General features: G+C 31.5%; 3 protein-coding genes across 3 annotated transcripts; all 3 read left to right on the forward strand.

The window, feature by feature from the left end:
* The first annotated feature begins 894 nt into the window (after positions 1–894).
* Positions 895–6,250, forward strand: LOC145593777 (aspartyl protease family protein At5g10770-like). The gene is made up of 4 exons (XM_081650131.1): positions 895–1,144; positions 3,572–3,904; positions 4,611–5,071; positions 5,622–6,250. The coding sequence occupies exons 1-4, from the start codon at positions 952–954 to the stop codon at positions 6,135–6,137; spliced, it is 1,503 nt and encodes a 500-aa protein (XP_081506257.1). The 5' UTR covers positions 895–951; the 3' UTR covers positions 6,138–6,250.
* Positions 6,251–8,576: 2,326 nt separating this feature from the next.
* On the forward strand, positions 8,577–10,989 carry LOC145593778 (protein ENHANCED DISEASE RESISTANCE 2-like). The gene is made up of 2 exons (XM_081650132.1): positions 8,577–9,091; positions 9,936–10,989. Exons 1-2 carry the CDS (start codon positions 8,725–8,727, stop codon positions 10,472–10,474), a joined length of 906 nt encoding a protein of 301 aa, XP_081506258.1. The 5' UTR covers positions 8,577–8,724; the 3' UTR covers positions 10,475–10,989.
* An 11,096-nt stretch (positions 10,990–22,085) lies between these two features.
* LOC145594443 (uncharacterized) lies at positions 22,086–22,808 on the forward strand. The gene has a single exon (XM_081650753.1). The coding sequence runs from the start codon at positions 22,086–22,088 to the stop codon at positions 22,806–22,808; it is 723 nt and encodes a 240-aa protein (XP_081506879.1).
* The last annotated feature ends 789 nt before the right edge of the window (positions 22,809–23,597 follow it).

A 23,597-nucleotide genomic window follows, 5' to 3' on the forward strand; every position in this document is an offset into this window, starting at 1 on the left:
TAATAATGTAAACTTCTTGTATCTTCATTACTATATTGTTTAAGTTTATCACAATAAGTGTACTTATTACTTTATTAGAGACAAAATCGTATAAAAACATGTATTAGAAACAAATGAGATAAAAATCTGTCTCAAAAAAAGTAAAACAGTGACATATATATAAAGATCAAAGATAAATGAGTCAAAGTAAATGATTAAAATATACCATTTATGCTTAAATAATCACCAAAGTTTAATTTTTGTCAAGATATAAGTTATCAACTAACAAGAAATTAAAGGAAGTACTTTTTTTTGTTGAATTATTGCTTTTGTTAAAGGAAATAGAGCATATCCGACAAAAGCAACAAGGAATCAAGTAATTAAACCAAGTGATTGATGATTTGATTCTAAGATTCTAACAATTTTTGTATAAGGTATAACCATAAAAATATAAGTAACCAAAAAAAAAAAAGAGAAAAAAACTTTAGATCAATTTGTACACTTTTATCTTTTACGGAGTAAGTAATAACTATTTTAAGCAATAAGTGGAATCATACCATACTTACAAAGCCCACTAATACTCATTTAAATAATACTTAAACCCACTAAAAAAAAAACCCACTACAAATATAATCTTATCCACCAATAAACATATTAACAATTACTTGTATTTTTTATTGAAAAAAAAAAGTAAAAAATTAAAATAAAGATGAAAATTAAAAAGTCCCTACCACCAAGAAATGCAGAAGTATACTCAAGTATTTGTAATTGTATGTATTATGTAAATAATGTAATAGTGGGCAAAAGGTGACGTGCAAATTGAAAATTGATATTTTTATACAATTATTATAAGTTTTATAACTCAAAACCTTATTATATAAATAGGCCTTCTTAGAGTTGGCATTTTTGCATACAAACTTACAACGAAAGAAAAACTAGTAGTAAGTAATAAAGAGAGTGGGGCTTTAAGTAATGGCCACTATTATTATTCCTATTCCAACCATTATCTTTTCTTTGGTTATTCTTTTCATTTCTACTAATTGCCATTGTTTTGTCAAAGCTCATCATCCTCAACCTTTGGAGCAAGAACATCACTTTCATACTGTTGAAGTTAGCTCTCTTCTTCCTGCTACTGATGAAGAAGGTTGCAATCCTTCCCCGAAAGGTAACGCCTTCATTCGCCTTTTTGATATCGAATATAATCTTGAGTGTATGTAAGGAATTATGGACTAGTGTGTATTGTGTATGTTTTATTGTTGTAACTAGTATAGCTACGGAGTAGTATTTATTGACAGTCGCTAAATAGAATTGTATTTAGCGACTGCCATCAATATCATTTCTAAAATGTTATATCTTTTAGTGTACATAGTCTTATATGAAACCTTATAGTACCATTTTCAATTTCAAAACTTTAAAGTTAAAGACCAAGCTAGCTAGGTACATAATAGGGTAATCGTTCTCGGTTTTCATTAATTGTTGGTTAGTTCCCAAGTCCAATCTTTGATAAGTTGCCTTATTAATTCATACTAATAATAGACTAAGAAATACCATCAAGAACAATATAGTATTAAGTTCCATTATCACTCTTTTTCTATATATTGGGTTATTGAAGTGTAAGAAGTCCATATGAAGTGAAAGATTAATACTACAAGCGTAAATTTTGTCCACCAATAAAATTGAGGCAACAATTTAAGCTATCCATATACTTCGTATAAATCGATGTTGATGTATGGCCTATCTAATTAATTAAATTGTTTTCTTATGCGTCACCCACGTTAGTTTCTTGCCTTCTAGGTATAAAATGATATACATTTTTCAAGTTAAGCATAGCTTGTCCATAAAGATTTTCCCGCAATTGAATTTCATAAATTCTTAGGTACAACGGTGCACTTTAAAACATTCATAGTCGGATGTAATAAGCTCATTATAACGATATTTCCGCAGTTGAATTTCATAAATTCTTAGGTACACTTAAGAACATTCATAGTCGGATGTAACAAGTTCATCAGATATAGTAGTTCGTATATCTTATCAAAGAAGTTGAGCATTGAATTACTAAAATAGTGACAATTATATACAACAAGTTAACTACATACAAGTTAATTTGATGGCAAATTAGCGATGAAGACAAATATGTAATTTTCGTGTCAATAAATAGCGGAATAGAAACATCGTTGTGGCTCCCAATTTGAGTGAGCCACTTTATCCACACAATTAAATCTTTATGTTTAGAATTATTACACTACCAAATAGATTGATTATAATGTTTTAATAACCTAAGACAATATGATGTCTAATTATTCATAAATTGCCTAACAAAGTAGGTGAGCATTTTACTATGTCATCATGTGACTTTAATTTCAATGGTACTTATATTAGTTAGGACAACTTTTGTATACACCCGGTTTTCAGTAATTTACTGTATATCGGGTACACTTTTGTCAAATTTAGTGTTATTTTTGTCAAATTTAGTATCACTTTATCAAATTTATCAATAAAGCATAAATAATTCTTATATATGTCAGGGTAACTTTTGTGCGTTTTAGTGTAACTTTTGCACATTTTATTGTCACTTTATAATGGATTTTCAGTAATTTACTGAACATCAGTTTTATTTAAAAGTTTGTGTATTGGTTATATACATTATTCACTGATTCATGCATATATTAATCACCAACTTTGCCTTGTTTTACTCAAATATTACTATAAGTAAGTCCACGATTTTTTTGGCATCTCACAACAAACTTGCTTGTGAATAAGACTTTTCTTGTAGCTAAAATATATTTTTAATTATTAATTTATAATATAAAGTTTGAATAAATCCAATGAATATAAGTGGGTGTAAGTCTTTGAGCACGGGTTTTGCCAACCTGTTTATTATCCTCAAAACAAAAGGCAGCCAATAAAATTATTCCCCCTTTTTCTTTACACTACTTCTTCCTTTATTTTAATTATTCCTTCTTTTATGGATGGAAGGTACTTGGTAATAAATCATTAGTCATCAACTTTTATTTATTATTACATTATTAAGTAACGGTGGAAATGTTGTTGCATTAATATCTCGCAAGTAACATATATGGTGTACTGACTAGAAAAGGTTTAAGTGCAAGCCTTAGAATAGCAACAAACACCCTTTATGAAGTAAATTAGTTGAGATATTATGTGCAAGTACAATTCGATCAATGCGAAAAATTAAAGTACTTACAATTATTGAAAAACAACTATCAAATTGTCAATCAGTTAAACTAGTAAATACAACCCGGCTTAAAAGTTGAATATGAAGTTAAAAGAGTACTATAGTAAAGTACTATTTAGTAAACAAACTATTATTATATCTTTTAATGCTCGATATCGTTATACCAATTTAAAATAATAAAAAGTCGGATTTTTTGTGTATATATATTTGATAATGGAATGATGAGTCATGACTAATAGCTTTACGTGCAACTTATTATTACGCTGAATGTGCTACACATACATTAAATGTTTATGGTATTTTAATAACTTAACAGTTACAGTACGTATTTATAAATTTCAGAAAATAAAATCATACTGTAAATAGAAATGACAGAAATTTGGGAAAACAATGCAGGAAATAAAAAGGGAAACTCTCTAGAAGTGAGGCACAAGCATGGGCCATGTTCAAAATCAACATTGGAGTCAGACAAAGAAAGCCGCCCAAGCCACGTGGAAATTCTAGAAAACGATGAAAAACGAGTTGACTCAATTAGGGAGCGAGTTAAGCCTAAATCGGTGGAAGTTGACTCGGTGACGGACCACAAAAAGGCACCAAAAAAGGACAGAGTTAAACAGAAAGCAGTGGGCCTTCCAGCTAAGTCCGGTAGTACTATAGGGTCCGGCAATTACATTGTCACTGTTGGCCTTGGTACCCCTAAAAAGGACCTCTCCCTCATTTTCGATACAGGTATGTAGTACGGATACAAATAGAGGTGACAACTGACAAGTCATTTTAAATCGGGTTGGATTTCATATGTGTCAGATTGTGTTTAGGTAAGGAGATTTTGGTTTGGGTATGGGTTGGGTTCAGTTCATTGTAGGTACAACAAGTCGGGTCTATTTCAAATTAAATAATACTCAAGTAATATCATTATTATGTCGTGGATGACAAATTAATTTTTAAGTATTTTTAATTAATGTTGGGTCAATTCAATATTGGACTACGTCAATTTTGAACTGGGTTGGGTTTGGATATGTTAATTCGATTTGGATCAATTTTGAGTCTTATAGTATCAAGTATAGTCCAAATTCAGATCAGGTCATTCAGTTATAGCTATCAAGAATTGATTTTCATCATTTCGTATCAATTTTTATATATGTTAGTTATGAGTTTAGAATGGGTTTAAAAAAGGTCAATTCTATTTGGATCAATTTTGAGTCTTCTTGTTTCGGGTATGCTTCAAGTTCATATTGCGTTAGATATTATTTGTGTTATTAGTGAAATATAAACTCATTAACAAATAATTAGTAACTTTTAATGAAATGATGAGATATATAATGAAATTAACTATTTTAAGTAGAAGAGAGCAAGAACCTATATCTCCACTATAATAGTATGATATTAATAGCACCCTTCATAACATCTAATAATGTGCACTTGTTTGTGAATCTAGGTAGTGATTTCACATGGACACAATGTGAACCATGCAAAAGAAGTTGCTACAAGCAAAAAGACCCCGTGTTCAACCCCTCAGAGTCATCAACGTACTCAAACATTTCATGCACCTCCACCCTATGCTCGGAGGTGAGATCGGCCACCAGCGCGAAGCCAGGATGTTCCGCCTCCACATGCGTTTATGGCATCCAATATGGGGACTCATCCTTCTCAGTTGGATTCCTTGCTAAGGACACTCTAACTTTGGGGTCCTCCGAAGATACAATTCCAAACTTTTATTTTGGATGTGGTGAGAATAATCAAGGCCTTTTTGGTGGGTCTGCTGGGCTTATTGGGCTTGGTAGAAACCAATTGTCCGTTATGTCACAATGTGCTTCCAAATATGGTCAAGTTTTCTCTTATTGTTTGCCTTCCAAGGCTAGCTCTACCGGTCATCTCACCTTTGGTAAAGGGGGCACGGTACGTTCTTTTTACTTCCTCGGTTTCTCAATACATGATCCAGTTTAAATATTACACTATCAATGTAATACTTAACCATTAGTAAATAGTAACCTAACTATAAGAATATTAACATTTAAGTTTTCGGTGATAAAATGTGATCATATATAATGATGCATGTATTAAGAAATGAATGATATTATTAAAAGATTTAACTTATGTTTACTACTGTAACAAAACGTGATCAAAGTTAGCATATTATCAATACTAATAAATTACTAATAGCATAACTTAAAGAAGAAAAATGTTATACATAGCCCACATATAAGCATTAATACATACTAGAAAATCGTATAAAGTTATGATATCCTAAAATATATACACTAAATACACTAATTTACGCGTGTTTTTGTCATGAATTTCTAATTTTATACAATTTTCAAGAGTATATTTAACGTTTATATATAACCCTTAGGACTACATATATCATTACCCTAGCATAAATAGTGTAAAAATGTTACAAATATTGAGAAACGAATGAAGTATTAACACTTGATTTTGTTGACAACAGAGCTCAAAGTCGATCACATACACACCACTTCTAACAGGGTCAGCAGGAGCATCCTTCTATTTCATAGACCTACAAGGCCTGTCAGTTGGTGGCCAAAAACTCTCAATCCAACCCACAGTCTTCACACAAGGTGGAGTCCTAATCGACTCCGGTACCGTGATCACCCGTCTACCACCAGATGCATACACAGCATTACAAGCTGCCTTCAACAAGGCCATGTCCAAGTACCCTAAAGCCCCTGCCCTATCGATCCTCGATACATGCTTTGACCTCAGCAAATACACCACTGTCACAGTGCCTAAGATTGGGCTTCAGTTTGGTGGTAAGGCCGAAATCGTGTTACCTGCAGCAGGGATTTTCTATGTGAAGGATCTCTCACAAGTTTGTCTTGCATTTGCTGGAAATGGTGATGCAAGTGATGTTGGAATTTTAGGAAATGTTCAGCAACTTACTTTTGATGTTGTTTATGATGTTGCTGGTAGTAAGCTTGGGTTTGGGCCTGGTGGGTGTGTCTAACAAAAAAGAAAATCATACTATTATATAGTTATATTATATAGTTTGATTTCATAACACTACTCAATGCTTTGTAGTTAATTAATTAGTGCAAGGAGAATCCTTGCAATTTGTCATTTTTATGAATTTGTAAATGTATTGCCTTTAAAGTTATCAATCAAGTTTCAAAAAAAGAAAAAAAAAATATAATGTATGGGCTGACTTTAATTTTATTTTGTTAAGGTTTGGGCCAATTTCTTTGTTCAAAGTGTGATTGGGCCTGATATTTTGAGCCCAATTAGAAATGAACATGCATCACAACTTCACAAATAGCCAATTTTGACAATTTCAAAAGAAATAAGTGATGAAGTTGATTGTTACTGTACAATTTTGATTACTCCACTTGTGTTTCAAATGCTTTGAAAGATCCCCTTTGCATGCAATGAAGTGCTTAAGATGGTGGCCTTATCTCACAATTTTGAGGTTGTAAGGTCAATTTAACACACTTTGGACGCAATTGTTTTTATTCTTTTTCCACTTTAAAATATCGGACATCATTTACTTCATTAGAAGATATTAAAATAGACAAAATTTCGGTCTAGTTAGTGTTTTTTCTTACTAATTTGGGGAAAAAAATCAACTCGACTAGTGTAGTAAGAGTTATTTGGTTAGTGTTATAGGGATTAATTAGTTAGTAATATTGGAATTATTCTGTCAGTTTTGTATAAGTTAATTTGTTATTTTAGGATTACTCAATAAGTAATAGGAGATGATCTATCAGTATAATAGAGATTACTCTATCAATGTTAGGACTTATTCGCTTTGTAACATATGGCCACATACGGTGTGCTCAAACATACAAAAAAAACACATTATAATTATACCAAATACAAGTCAATTTAGCTAAAGTGAAAAGCAATGGAAAAAGTGCAAGCATGAAGCATATGATCATAGAAAAGTCTTTTTTAGAATCTCATGCATAACCATGCATGCACATGTGAATGTGATGATCTAAGATTCTGAAATTTAGTTTATCTTCAATTATACATTAGTACAACTAACTATTCACCATCTTTAAGAGTTTATTATTTGTTTTAGGGTAGCAAGAACCACAATTGATGAGTCAGAATTACACATTACAGCAAAGACATGGAATCTATTACATCATTAATGACAAAATAGATTAGGCCATTACAATAATTGTATACTCAACTCTTTTAATTTCATCATGTATTTTATACCAAACAATTAATTTGGTAATTGTTGTACTATAATTTTCATCTAATGTCTATGCCTGACCAAAAGAAGAAGTTGATAAGGAAATTTGCTTTATTTGTGTCGACATTAAAAACAAAGTATGCACAAGGGAAGTATCGCGTAAGTCATGACTTAACTTTGAAAAGGAAGATATTTGAGCTGAATAGTAGTACCTTTACAAATACTAGTATTTAAATTTTCTTACTAGGTCGGTTGCAAATTTGGAATATAGGACTTGGTATTTTGTATGGTTTTTTTAATAGATGTACATTTTAGATTGCTTGGACATGTTTGACTATTTTTGATTACTTAATGCTTATATTATTTGATGCAATGATTTTACTACTCTAATTTAAGTAACTACATTGAAAAAAAAATGATTAAGAACCGATATAATCAAGAAGTCTAGCAACATGTTTTATACTCTATTAAGAAAATGAAAAATAGATATTAAAAGTTGCTTGGTAAGCGATATAACCTTGTAAAAAAAAATGTTTTCTAAATAACTTCTATTACGCATTACTATCATATACGAGAATATAGTTTGACATATGTGGAATATATATTGATCAACATGGATATTGAACTGATCCAACACGAGCTCATTATCACCATAAGCTTGATAAGGCATGGGGCATGCTATGTAAGGGCTCATTTCTAAGGCTTGAGATGACATTTAAATGACCTTTTCCCAAAGATGAATTACTTGAGCACAAGGTATATTAAAACAACATGTAAGCTTGCCATTTTAACCTATGCCTAGCTTTACGTATAACCAAGTGTCCAACACGCATTTGTTTTGCTTAATAATTGCTCATTAGGAGAATAAAAGGTCCAAATTGGCAAGAATTAAACTAGAGTATATCACATTCATTATACTTTTGGTATGTTGTAAACATTCAACATGTGTTATTTTTGTACAGTTCTGTATATATATGTTGATCAAAACGGATTCTCCAAAATCCTCACATGACTCTAACTCTAACACTACCCTCAAATCTAAAGAAAGATTAGATTTGAAAAAGAAAAAGGAGAAGAAGGCAACCACAATGAAGCTTCCCATACAATAGAATAATATCATATCACAAAAGATCCCCTAATTTTCAATTCATGAGTTGTTATTGCTGTCTATTAGAAGGATAGATAGAACAAGGCACACGAGCCCTTTTTATTATATTTAACCTCTCCCAAAATATTAAGGACTCTTAATTTCCCACCTACCAATAAAAACAAAAATAAATAAATATATAAATTTCTGTTATCTCAATTTTCTTGAAGAAAATTAGAAAAGTCCAATTACTCTACTCTACTACTCAAACTTTTCTTTTCTCAGAGAAAAAAAAAAAAGATAAAAATGTGCACAACCAAAAACAATGGCGAAACGGCGTCGTCTACGACGGAGGTAGATTGGAGAGAGGAAACAATCAACGGTGGATCTTTAAAACACGTGGACTTACACAAAGGATCCAACGGCTGGGCATCGCCGCCGGGAAATTTGTTTTCTCTCCGATCAAAACAGTATTTGTCGAAGAAGAGCAAGTCTCCGGCGGCCGTCGATTATCTGTTGAAGCCAACCGCCGTTGACTGGCTTCGGTCAACGTCGAAGCTTGAGCACGTGCTGTCACGTGCTGATAATCGTGTTATGCGCGTGCTTCGTTCTCGTCAGGCTGATGGTAGCTTATTGAAGTCCTTCGTCTTCGCCATTAATCTTCAAGTTCCAGGTTTGTGCTTTTTTTTTTTTTTTTTTTAAAAAAAAATTTTTTTATTTTTTTTTTGTTTTTGGGAATTGGTCGAAATTCGACTGTTTTATTGGTGTTATTGTATAATTTTTGCTGAATTTTGTAAAAGAAATTGATTTTGATTGGCGGAAAAACCTAAGTTTTTGTTGATTGAACAAGTAAGAAGTTGAATTTGTGATTCAGCTGAAAATTGCTTGAATTTCCGAAAAATAATCATTAGGAATTTGTGAAATTATCGAAAATTGATGAATTTGGTGACCTAATAACCTCAATTGCAAGATTCTGTTATTTGATTGTAATCGACGGAGAAACCTAAGCTTAATGTTCAGGTTCATCATGTAAAAAGAATGAAAAAAAAGCAAAAAAATTGTATTGAGTATACGCTATAAAAAAAAATTAATTTAGGTGAAATTGTTTGAAAACTTCAATATCACCTTAATATTTGCAGTTTTGTCACAAGTGTTTTCTGGGATAATGTTCCATGAAAGGTTGAAGAAACAGATAGTGCTAATTGATCTTATTATTAAATTAAGATCTGGCTTGATTTTTAGGCTATTTTGTTAGAATTTTGCTTCATATAAGCTATAATCAATTTAATCAAACCTCAATTTATCATTATAATTTTTAAAGTGGCAGTCAAGAAAAAAATTCATCAAGCAATTGCAAGATTGTTGAGACTTTGAGGGTTAAATTAGCTTGTTTTTATGGTTAAAGAGTGTTATTATAGAGAAAATATGTTATTGTTGTGACATTTCGATGAATTTAGTCACGAGACATTGAGATCTACTAGCAGCTGAGAAAAAGTATTGTGTTACGAATTTGGCAGGGAGGGAGCACCACAATGCAGTATTCTACTTCTCAACAGACGAGCCGATTCAACCCGGCTCGTTATTAGACCGGTTCATAAATGGTGATGACGCGTTCAGAAACAGCCGATTGAAGCTTGTGAACAGAATAGTGAAGGGACCATGGATAGTTAAAACAGCTGTGGGAAACTACAGCGCATGTCTGTTAGGGAAGGCATTGACATGTAGATATCACAGGGGACCAGACTACTTGGAGGTTGATGTTGATATTTCGAGCTCAAAGATAGCTGGCGCGTTGGTGCACTTGGCGTTGGGGTGTGTTACGTCTGTGACTATAGACATGGGGTTTGTGGTGGAAGGTCAGAGTGAGGAGGAGTTGCCTGAAAAGTTGATTGGGGCGGTGAGGATTTGTCAAATGGAGATGGACTCGGCTGAGTTTGTTGACTCAAGCACGCCGGTGTGTAATGGGGTTGGTGTGGGAAGGTTGGGGTTGGCGAAGGTGAATCATGTGGATGGAGAAGGAAGTAGTAGTGATCAGTCTCCAAGAGTTCATTCTTAGCAGTAAATTGTTTCTTGAATTAATTACTAGGATTAATAACTAGTGATACTTGAGTTATTGCTGGATAGTCTTTGTATTTAACATTTAAGCTTACATTATCACATGATCAAATGCGTTGAGAGTCATTTATCATACATTCACAAGGCGTCATTGTTGACATTTAGTAGTAGGGTTGGTTGGTGGTGGTTGGTTGGTTGTTTAGGTTGGCTTAAGTAAATCAATGTGAATGAAGATGGATAGCCGAGGGACCGGGGTGATTGGGAGATCAACGATTCAACGGTGGTGGATGCGATGATGCAATCGAGAAACAACGGTAGTGAAGATGAGAGGGAGGTGTTGGTTATTATTTTGATTATACTATCTTGTGTACTGCTACTCTTTCAATGCATGAGATGATGATGTATACACAAAGTGTTAAAGTATGCTGTCAAACCCTTAAGTGAATGGGGACTGATTTGATGGTTTGATTTTGTAAGATTGCCAGCCATACCTTTATAAGTTGGAATTTGTCTACATATTTGGCGTTCTACAAAGTTCTTTGCTTTCCACTTGATTTGTACTAATACAGGCAAAAAAATGTTCAAGATTCAAGTTGATTTTTTTGATGTTTCTTCAAGTTTATTAATCGCACTATTCCACTTTAACAGGGGACCAGAACTCCAATGCCAATAGTTGGATATTGGTTGTTTAAATGGACACCATGAGGTCATTTGTCAATGCTTAAAGCTATTCATCAATATCTTTAATTTTTATTAAGGTTTTGATCGTTTGGTCATATGGAAGTTAGAACTTCACATGAATTGCAAATTTATGGGATTAAAAAAAAAAACTGTAATCAAAATTCATGGGAATTCCCTAAGAACAATAAGGACATTTTGCTTCTACAATAGGAAAAGGGGAATCAGTATAAGATCGACCTTTCCATGGGATTGGAAATGTTTACTTCACTAGGGGATTAGGTAACTAAATCTCTACATTTCAACATTTCGTGGGAAGTCAAAAATCCTAGGTTATACTTGTCCCATTTCGCCAAACTTTTGTCAACCAAACAACACACAAAACTTGCAATGCATGGGAAGTCTCACTTCCCATGTTATTTTATGTCAATTACAAAATCCCTAAGTAAAATTATAACAGTTAGATATAATGATATGATTAATTGAGATGATTTAAGTAATCATAAATGAATGTTTTACCTTATGTATGGATCACAAAACGGTCAAAGATGAGGTTGTGAACCTTATGTATTGATCACAAAATGGTCAAAGATGAGTGTGTGAATATGTTGAATAATGTAAAGTCATACTAGGTTGAGTGAAAAAGAGCCGAGGAAGTAGAATTTATCTTACTAGATTTTAATTCAACTATTTTTTATTTTACTAAGATTAAATTATTATTATCGAACTTCTTTTACATAGGCTTATAGAACAAGGTCTTGACAACGCATTTTCTGTGTGTCTTGTCATACTGTGTTGTTACGGTTACTTATTCAGGGGTTATTCAGTCGGTCAAGAATTCTCGGTTATGGGTTACTCGTTTAAGGTGTTATTCGGTCGTCACTCAAAGATTATTACTTGATCGGCCAAGGGTTACTCGATTGGTCAGGATTATATACTCGATTACGGGCGGGTTACTCAATCAGTTTACTCAATCGGTTAGGAATTATTACCACTAATTAAGAAACCCCATCCACACGAATACACGATATGACTAGTCATATATAAAATTTTATGAGATGTTGATCAATCTATTCAATTTTCATGCTAGTAAAAAAAAAAAATTAAAAACAATTTTCGTAGAAAAAATGGGCATAATTAACATTGGTCTAGGTTTTGTTTTTATCTAGATAAATATATGTTCGTAATTACTATGCTTATGATGACAGTGCAATTTCGTAAAGACTACACTAATTTTGTAAATACTACACTTTTGATTTTTAATAATAACCACTTATTTTTAGTGTTAAATCTCAACACCTATGTAGACTAATTGGGAAATTTAATAAAGTTCATCAAGGGACAAATTGGTAAATGTATATATTTTTCACTCTAGTTTGGTACCAAACAAGCTAAGCTAATTAAGCTACGGATATTACTTGTGAGATATAAAATATTCTTTTGTTGTGAATAATAAGAACTAGAGGTAGTAAGTACCATTAGGAGTATGTAGTTTGGTACTCCAATTAAGTAAACTTGAGCGAGTAATCCTTGATCGACTAATTAACTCTCGACACATAGTGTAGTCATTCACATATAAAATTTAATGATCCAACAACATAATGTACACTGTTAATAGTTTTCAAAAAAAATGTACACTGTTAATAAATATTAAAAAAAATAAATAAGACAAAGCCTATATGAATTATAAAGTATCTAAATAATATATAAAAATCAAAATGTTTCGTTTAAAAAAATCTAAATAATATTAAAAAATCTAAATGTTTCGTTTAAAAAAAATCTAAATAATTTTTGAAAAATCTAAATGTTTCGTTAAACAAAATAGACAACAACAATAATACAAAACTGAAGGGGAGAGTATTTGATTATCACAATGGATATTTGATATCTGATTTAAGAGTGGTGATGCAGTTATAGATTACCCAAAACGAAAACACTACTCCCTCCGTCTCAAAATAACGTTCTTGTTTCGTAAATCGATGCAAATTTTTACCCAACTTTGACCGTAAATATCTTTAATCTCACACTAGCAAAAATTATAAAAGTTAGATATTAATAATCTACTCACCAAGACGAATCAAACTAGATCCCACATGACTATATTTATTTTTATAGATTAAAACAAAATTAGAAGATTCTGTCTTTCTTGATTAAAAAAGTCAAAGATTCAAAACAGGAAAATCATTGTGGAACGGTGGGAGTATTAATGATAAACATATTTCGTGTATCATTGTCAAATTAGTCAATGATAGGGGTGAAAGTAGCTGTTAGCTGTGAAGGTAGCTGTAAGCTGTGTAGGTAGTTTTTAGCTGTCAACAAGCTGTAGCTGTGAGGATAGATAATTTAGGTATGAGTGTTCGGTAAAGTAGTGGTCGTCTAGCTGTTACATGTAAAAATCAATATTTTATATTTAAAACTATAGATTAAATTTTCAACAGCTACTTCAAAAGCTACCTCTACTTTCAAAAGCTAATATTTGTAACTTTTCATAAAAGCTACCTCCACCACTAAAGGCTACCCTAACCACTACTTTGTCAAACACTCACATTTTTTGTTAAGTAGTGGTTTGACTTGGTCAAACCACTAAAAGCTACCTAAAAGCTACTCAAACGCTAGCGCCGAACACGCCCTAAAACTACTTTAGCGGTTTTCTCCCTATATACTTTTGCCTCTTGATAAACAATTACCAAGGATTTAAACTTGTGTTTTTTCTAGCTAGTTTATTACTCAAAGTTAATACAATAATACGGAGTAGTAAGATGAAACAAATAAACCCGAGACGTCTTATCTATTCAAGTAGAGTATCATTTTACATTATAGGTCATACACTTCTATGAATGTCATCTTTAAATAGCTAAAATTTGTATTTATAATCTTGTAAATTCCAATGTCAATGTGACTATTGACTATATAAAGTATCTATTCTAATATTTTGCCAATGTATACACGATCAAATGCAAAGGAAACAACATACAATACTGCGTCAAAAAAAAAAAAAAAAAAAAAACATGCAATACAAATTTCAATGTGTCCGAAATGAATCTAATTGTTATACTTAATTAAAAGATTAAAACAAAATTGAAAAAACAAAAAATTTTAACAGTAAAATTTTTATTGCATGGTAAAAATAGTACGAGTATTACTACGTATATAGGAACGATCCGAAGAAAGATGTGGTATGAGTGTATGACAGTCCAAAGAATTAAGTTTTAACAAGTTCAACTAAAGAAGCATATGAGTATCCAAATTGTAGACAACGAATCAATAAATATGTTTAAAAGATTGCATTTACAATATTACAAAGAAATATCTAAAACTTTCGTTTTTTTTATTTAGGAAAATCTAAAACTTTCCTTAAAACTATGAATGAAAAATTTCCTTTTATTAAAAAACGAAATCTAATACTTTCCAAAATTTCACTTAGTTTATCTAAATGTATTGCCGTATTGGATAGAGCATTGCTAAGGGATAAGCCGACTAACTAATGTCATTTAATCATTTATAAATAGTGGTTTCATAGTTGAACTTCATTACAAACAGTAAAAGCTTGTATTTTCTTTTTTTAAAGACTAAAAGCTTGTAAAATGTCAACCTTATTAATCCTCCATCCGTATTGTCCTCAATTCCACCCACCTTCATTTTGTCCTCCGCCTCCCCCGCAACCTTACATTCCGTTTAAACCCCCTCGAGAGTTTATTAGTTGGCTTCCTCCATTTCCCGGCTTCATAAAAGTTAATACTGATGCAAGTATTAGGAGTGATGGGAAGGTCGGTTTTGGAGTAATTGCAAGAGATGAACAAGGTGTTTGGATTACCGGGTGTTGCGGGTATTACCTCGACGATCCATTTGACAAACATGTTGGTCCGAAAGCTGGAAAAGTGGTTAAGGGAGAGATAAAAGCTATATTGGTTGGTCTCTCAACAACAAAAGAAAAGGGTTTCAAACAAGCTAAGTAGTCATCGAATCAGACTCGAAAAAGGCCATTGATATGATAAATGCAGTACACAATAAAAACATGTACAAGTATTCATGGTTAGATAAAGAAGCCGTGGATATGATATACGAGTGTAGGAAATTGGCAAATGAATTTCGTTATTGTTGCTTTCAACACAAGAAAAGGGAAGGTAACTTTTGTGCCGATAAAATGGCTGAACTTGGCGCTCAAGGAAATGAAGTTGAGCAGAAGTTTGAGCATCCTCCGGATGAAGTGGTTCCGTTTCTAACCGCGGATTATTGTAGGTTTCCATTTCCAAGGGGTATTAAGATGACAAAAAAAGAAATCTTAAACATTTGTGATTACCTAACAAAGTAGCAACGTAAATCAAGGATTTTAATTAGTTGTAATTAATATGTATGTAATTAATGAAATCATTGTATAGTAATGATTAATTAAGAGGAGGTTTACTTCGAACTTAGGGGTTAGTTGTGAGCTTCTGATCTTAATTTTGAAGATCATCATCATATGAAGTCTTTGTTGTGTATTCTTTTATTTTCAAAGAATGAATGTCGTCGTACATACTCCATGATCCATCGTAGTGGTGTGCGTTGCGATTGCTATTCTAATTAATTTGCATTTGGAATATTATTATATATATGATATGATCAACACTATTCATTGTTTGATTTCCAATCTAAATTCGGAGTATTACTTATGGTATGACTAAGATTGTCAGTCTTTATTATTTTTCAATCTTAGAAACATATGGACTTATGGAGTAGAAGTTCTCTCGCGTAGATACAAGTCATACGACAACGTATAGTACAAGTACTCCGATACATTTTATCTTTCAATATTACGAGTAGAAATTTATAAATTTAATACTTTAATTTGGTGATGTGCGACTGGTACTTTAATTTAAAATTGGAGTAGTATTATCTATGATAATTGTTCATTGTTTAATTGACAATAAAAAATCGGTCTATTACTTACAATATGCTTAAAATTGCCAATTTTTAATTTGATTATTGTTTATTTTTCAATCTTGGAAACAATTATTAGATATATGGAGTAGAGGTTATTTTGAGTAAATACAACATATAGTACAAACTCCGAATATAGTATATCCGGCGTGTTATTGGGTATTAATTGGTGCAAGTACTCTGAAGAAAAGTGCCAATGTATTAATGTTAGTCCTACCATAGTCTAGCAACTGCTAGAGAATAGAAGATTAAGAGGTACTACTATTGCGTAGTATCTTGTTTATCCTTCTGCCAAAAAAAGAAATTAAATAAATGAAGATGAATTTTAGGTGAATTTGAAGATGTTAATCATGTTAGTGATGGTTCGTAAATGCCTTGTTGTGGGTAGCTAGGTTTGATTTAGTTTGATTATGGGATAAGCTCACAATCAAAGTTTTTAATGTGGAAAAAAAATGTAAAATTACAGGCTTAGCTTCACGCTTTCTAATTTTAAAGAAAATTAATCTTATAAGATCTATGCAGTCAACTGATGATCAAGACTCATGTAGTCACGTTATAATGATTTAAAAATATATACGTGGTAAAGATAACACCACGTATAGTCTTAACGTTTATTATTATCATTATTTTTTTTTTTTTTATTTTAGGATAACCTAATCAATCAAGGTCTTAACAATGCTTTTTCTGTGTGTTTGACTGTATGGCCACACCGTGTTACCTGGTTACTTAATAAGGGGTAGGGATTACTTGGTCATCACACAAAGGTTAATACTTAATCGGTCAAGGGTTACTCGATCGGCCAGGGTTACTCATTACTTGATCGGTCAAGAATTACCCTTAAATAAGTAACCACAAAGTTTTCACCACTTAATTCCCCCCAGGGTTGGCTAATTTATTTAATAGCTTGACATGCCTTTGTTGCTCCAATGGTTAACTAGTTGTAAATTAATTTTTTTATAATTAATAATATTTTTTATCTAATAAATATTTACCAAGCTAATTAGCTCTACGAAGCTAATTTGCTTGCTAAAGCTAATCAACAAGATGTGCAACAATGATATAACTACTAGCTTAAGAATTTTAATATTTACGGAGTACAAGCTAGTCCCTTTTTTGTTTTTTCAACCATTGGACTATTGGAGTTGCTCTTACCTACCCAAATGTTATACTCAAAAAAATTTAATTTGTGTTTTTAGCTTACGAAGTAATAATAGTATCTACTCAGAAGAATATAATTATTAGCACATGAAACTTTGAAGTTTGAACGTATAGCGGTTCGGAACATTGGCAAACTGATCCCACGAAGGAAGATATTATTTGCTGTTGTGCTCAAATTTAATTGTCTTACTTACATTGAATTGAATTAGTAAGATATTACTTTTTTTTTTTTTTTTTTTTCTATATGAACTACGTGCTTTAAAGTAAAAATAAATAAAATAAAAAAAACTATGTGCTTAAATTCGAAATTTCTGTCTTAAATATACAGAGAGTGGTACAAATTGGTTATGGATAAAATTAAATATGAGAGAAAGAAATTAGTTATAGATTGGAGTATATTATATATTAAGATGCACTCTCTCCATATTTTAATAAATATTTCATTTTTTCTCGCCTGTCAATATAAATCTTTGATCAACAGTATTTTAAATTATCAATGATTATAAATTATAACAATTGAAAATCAATAATTTATTTATGGAGATGATTCCAACAAATAATATAAGACCATAATTCTTCTTAGGTATAAATCACAAAATTGGTCAAGGTGGGTCAAGTAGATAATACTCAATGTTAATGGAGCATTTAAGAGAAATAAAAATGTAACGTAATTTCACTTTGTAAATTGTTACACTTAATAAAATAAATAAAAGGAATGTAAAACTTTCCTAATATGTGAATTTAAAATTCTTATTAGTACATATTAGGATAATTGGATAATCTATTTCTTTTTGTTGTCTTATTAATACTAATATATTTTATTATTGAAAAATCTAAAACTTTCCTATTCTATAAAAAAATAAAAATCTAAGACTTTCCTAAAAAGTAAAATGAATAAAGACTTTCCTATAATAATTAAAAAAAAAAGGAAATATAATGGATAGTATCTAAGCTTATTGCCGGTTTAGGAATCACATTTTACACTTCAAAAAAAATGTCAACCTTGTTTCTTCTACCTCCGTTTTGTCCTCAATTCCACCCACCTTCATTTTGTCCTCCGCCTCCCCCGCAACCTTACATTCCGTTTAATCCGCCTCGAGAGTTTATTAGTTGGCTTCCTCCCATTCCCGGCTTCATAAAAGTTAATACTGATGCAAGCATTAGGAGTGATGGGAAGGTCGGTTTTGGAGTGATTGCAAGAGATGAACAAGGTGTTTGGATTACCGGGTGTTGCGGGTATTACCTCGACGATCCATTTGACAAACATGTTGGTCCAAAAGCTGGAAAAGTGGTTAAGGGAGAGATAAAAGCTATATTGGTTGGTCTCTCAATATCAAAGGAAAAGGGTTTCAAACAAGTAGTCATCGAATCAGACTCGAAAAAGGCCATTGATATGATTAACGCAGTACACAATAAAAACATGTACAAGTATTCATGGTTAGATAAAGAAGCCGTGGATATGATATACGAGTGTAGGGAATTGGCAAATGAATTTCGTTATTGTTGCTTTCAACACAAGAAAAGGGAAGGTAACTTTTGTGCCGATAAAATGGCTGAACTTGGCGCTCAAGGAAATGAAGTTGAGCAGAAGTTTGAGCATCCTCCAGATGAAGTGGTTCCGTTTCTAACTGCGGACTATTGTAGGTTTCCATTTCCAAGGGGTATTAAGATGACAAAAGAAGAAATCTTAAACATTTGTGATTACCTAACAAAGTAGCAACGTAATTCAAGGATTTTAATTAGTTGTAATTAATATGTATGTAATTAATGAAATCATTGTATAGTAATGATTAATTAAGAGGAGGTTTACTTCGAACTTAGGGGTTAGTTGTGAGCTTCTGATCTTAATTTTGAAGATGTATTTGTTGTGTATTCTTTTATTTTCAAAGAATGAATGTCGTCGTACATAGTCCGTCATAGTGGTGTGCGTTGCGATTGCTATTCTAATTAATTTGCATTTGGAATATTATTATATATATGATATGATCAAGACTGTTCATTGTTTGATTTCCAATTTAAATTCGGAGTATTACTCATGTATGGTATGACTAAGATTGTCGGTCTTTAATTTGTTCATTGTTTATTTTTCAATCTTAGAAACATATGGACTTATGGAGTAGAAGTTCTCTCGCGTAGATACAAGTCATACGACAACATATAGTACAAGTACTCCAATACATTTTATTTTTCAATATTCCGAGTAGCAATTTATAAATTTAATACTTTAATTTGGTAGTGTGCGATTGGTACTTTAATTTAAAATTGGGGTAGTATTATCTACGATAATTGTTTATTGTTTAAATGTCAATAAAAAATCGGACTATTGCTTACAATATGTTTAACATTGCCAATTTTTAATTTGATTATTGTTTATTTTTCAATCTTGGAAACAATTACTACCTCCGTTTCACATTTTTTTGCAACTTTGAGGAGTGCACGGATTCTTAGGCAAAATTTGTTTGTGAGTGTAAGATAGAGAGAGAAAATTAAGAATGCATGTGATGAGGAGAGAGAAAGAGAGAAATGACAACCTAAAAAGGAAGAAAAGATTAGTTGCAAATAATGTGTAGCATCCATTTTTGGCAAAAGTTGCAAAAAATACGAAACGGAGGTAGTATTAGATATATGGAGTAGAGGTTCTTTTGAGTAAACACAACATATAGTACAAGTACTCCGAATAAAGTATATCCGGCGTGTTATCGGGTGTTAATTGGTACAATTACTCTGAAGAAAAGTGTCATTGTACTCCGAACAAAGTATTATACAAGTACTCCGAAGAAAAGTGTCAATGTATTAATGTTAGTCCTACCATAATCTAGCAACTGCTAGAGAATAAAAGATTAAGAGGTACTACTATTGCGTAGTACTCCCTCTATTCTTAAATTACATTCCTACTTCTATCACTTATTTTTCATATAATAATAGAGAGAAGTAGAAATGTAATTTACTAATTTAGGGACGGAGGGAGTATCTTGTTTATCCTTCTGCCAAAAAAGAAATTAAATAAATAAAGATGAATTTTAGGTGAATTGGAAGAAGTTAATCATGTTAGTGATGATCCGTAAATGCCTTGTTGTGGGTAGCTAGGTTTGATTTAGTTTGATTATGGGATAAGCTCATAATCAAAGTTTTAATGTAGAAAAAAATGTAAAATTACAGGCTTGACTTCACGCTTTCTAATTTCAAAGAAAATTAATCTTATAAGATCTATAATTCTATATAGTCAACTGATGATCAAGACTCATGTAGTCACGTTATAATGATTAAAAAATATATACGTGGTAAAGATACCACGTATAGTCTTAACGTTTATTTTATTATTTTTTTTTTTTTTAATTTACTTTAGAAAAACCTAATCGATCAAGGGCTTAACAACACGTTTTCTATGTGTTTGACTGTATGGCCACACCGTGTTACCAGGTTACTTATTTGGGGGTAGGGATTACTTGGTCGTCACACAAAGGTTATTACTTGATCGGTCAGGGTTACTCAGTTAGGGGTTACTCAATCAGTTTACTTGATCGGTCAAGAATTACCCTTAAATAAGTAACCACAAAGTTTCCACCACTTAATTCCCCCCAGGGTTGGCTAATTTATTTAATAGCTTGACATGCCTTTGTTGCTCCAATGGTTAACTAGTTGTAAATTAATTTTTTTATAATTAATAATATTTTTTATCTAATAAATATTTACCAAGCTAATTAGCTCTACGAAGCTAATTTGCTTGCTAAAGCTAATCAACAAGATGTGCAACAATGATATAACTACTAGCTTAAGAATTTTAATATTTACGGAGTACAAGCTAGTCCCTTTTTTGTTTTTTCAACCATTGGACTATTGGAGTTGCTCTTACCTACCCAAATGTTATACTCAAAAAAATTTAATTTGTGTTTTTAGCTTACGAAGTAATAATAGTATCTACTCAGAAGAATATAATTATTAGCACATGAAACTTTGAAGTTTGAACGTATAGCGGTTCGGAACATTGGCAAACTGATCCCACGAAGGAAGATATTATTTGCTGTTGTGCTCAAATTTAATTGTCTTACTTACATTGAATTGAATTAGTAAGATATTACTTTTTTTTTTTTTTTTTTTTCTATATGAACTACGTGCTTTAAAGTAAAAATAAATAAAATAAAAAAAACTATGTGCTTAAATTCGAAATTTCTGTCTTAAATATACAGAGAGTGGTACATATTGATTATGGATATAATTAAATATGAGAGAAAGAAATTAGTTATAAATTGGAGTACGTATATTATTAAGATGCACTCTCTCCATATTTTAATCAATATTCCGTTATTTCTTGCCTGTCAATACAAATCTTTGATCAACAATATTTTCAATTATCAATAATTATAAATTGTAACAATTGAAAATTAATAATTTATTTATCGAGATGATTCCAACAAATAATATAGGACCATAATTCTTCTTAGGTATAAATCACATAATTGGTCAAGGTGGGTCAAGTAGATAATACTCAATGTTAATGGAGCATTTAAGAGAAATAAAAATATAACAGAATTTCACATTGTAAACTGTTACACTTAATAAAATAAATAAAAGGAATGTAAAACTTTCCTAATATGTGAATTTAAAATTCTTATTAGTACATATTAGGATAATTGGATAATCTATTTCTTTTTGTTGTCTTATTAATCCTAATATATTTTATTATTGAAAAATCTAAAACTTTCCTATTCTATAAAAAAAATAAAAATCTAAGACTTTCCTAAAAAGTAAAATGAATAAAGACTTTCCTATAATAATTAAAAAAAAGGAAATATAATGGATAGTATCGATCTAAGCTTATTGCCGATTGAGGAATCACATTTTACACTTCAAAAAAAATGTCAACCTTGTTTCTTCTACCTCCGTTTTGTCCTCAATTCCACCCACCATCATTTTGTCCTCAGCCTCCCCCGCAACCTTGCATTCCGTTTAAAACCCCTCGAGAGTTTATTAGTTGGCTTCCTCCAATTCCCGGCTTCATAAAAGTTAATACTGATGCAAGTATTAGGAGTGATGGGAAGGTCGGTTTTGGAGTAATTGCAAGAGATGAACAAGGTGTTTGGATTACCGGGTGTTGCGGGTATTACCTCGACGATCCATTTGACAAACATGTTGGTCCGAGAGCTGGAAAAGTGGTTAAGGGAGAGATAAAAGCTATATTGGTTGGTCTCTCAATATCAAAGGAAAAGGGTTTCAAACAAGTAGTCATCGAATCAGACTCGAAAAAGGCCATTGATATGATTAACGCAGTACACAATAAAAACATGTACAAGTATTCATGGTTAGATAAAGAAGCCGTGGATATGATATACGAGTGTAGGAAATTGGCGAATGAACTTCGTTATTGTTGCTTTCAACACAAGAAAAGGGAAGGTAACTTTTGTGCCGATAAAATGGCTGAACTTGGCGCTCAAGGAAATGAAGTTGAGCAGAAGTTTGAGCATCCTCCGGATGAAGTGGTTCCGTTTTTAACTGCGGATTATTGTAGGTTTCCATTTCCAAGGGGTATTAAGATGACAACAAAAGAAATCTTAAACATTTGTGATTACCTAACAAAGTAGCAACGTAATCAAGGATTTTAATTAGTTGTAATTGATATGTATGTAATTAATGAAATCATTGTATAGTAATGATTAATTAGGAGGAGGTTTACTTCGAACTTGGAGGTTGTGAGCTTCATTCTGATCTTAATTTAGAAGGTCATAGTATGAAGTTTTTGTTGTGTCGAGTATTCTTTAATTTTCAAAGAAAGAATGTCGTTATAATACTCGATTATTGCTATTTTAATTTACAATTGTGATATGATATGATCAAGACCGTTTATTGTTTAATTTCCAACCTAAAATTGGAGTATTACTTATCGTATGATTAAGATCGCTAGTCTTTAATTGTTATTGTTTATTTTTTAATCTTAGAAACATATGGACTTATGGAGTAGAGGTTCTTTCGTGTAGATACATGTACTCCGATACATTTTACTTTTCAATATTAAGAAATTTATAAATTTAACACTTTAATTTGGTGGCGTGTGATTGCTACTTTAGTTTTTAGTTTATAATTGGAGTAGTATTATCTATGATATGATCATGATTTCAAGACTGTTAATTATTTATTTTCCAATTTAAAATCGGTATAGATTATGGTATGATTAAGATTGTCTGTCTTTAATTTGATCATTGTTTGTTTTTCAATCTTAGGAACAATTAGGAGTAGTCATCGTAAATGTTTGTTTGTGTAAATATGAAAACATATAATACAAGTACTCCGAATATACGTGTTTAACTCTTACTCCATAATTGGTACAAGTACTCTGAAGATAAGGGTCATTGTACTCCGAACAATTATACAAG

Source organism: Chenopodium album, chromosome 19 (genome assembly GCF_948465745.1).
Source record: "Chenopodium album chromosome 19, dcCheAlbu1.1, whole genome shotgun sequence".
Lineage (NCBI taxonomy): Eukaryota > Viridiplantae > Streptophyta > Magnoliopsida > Caryophyllales > Amaranthaceae > Chenopodium > Chenopodium album.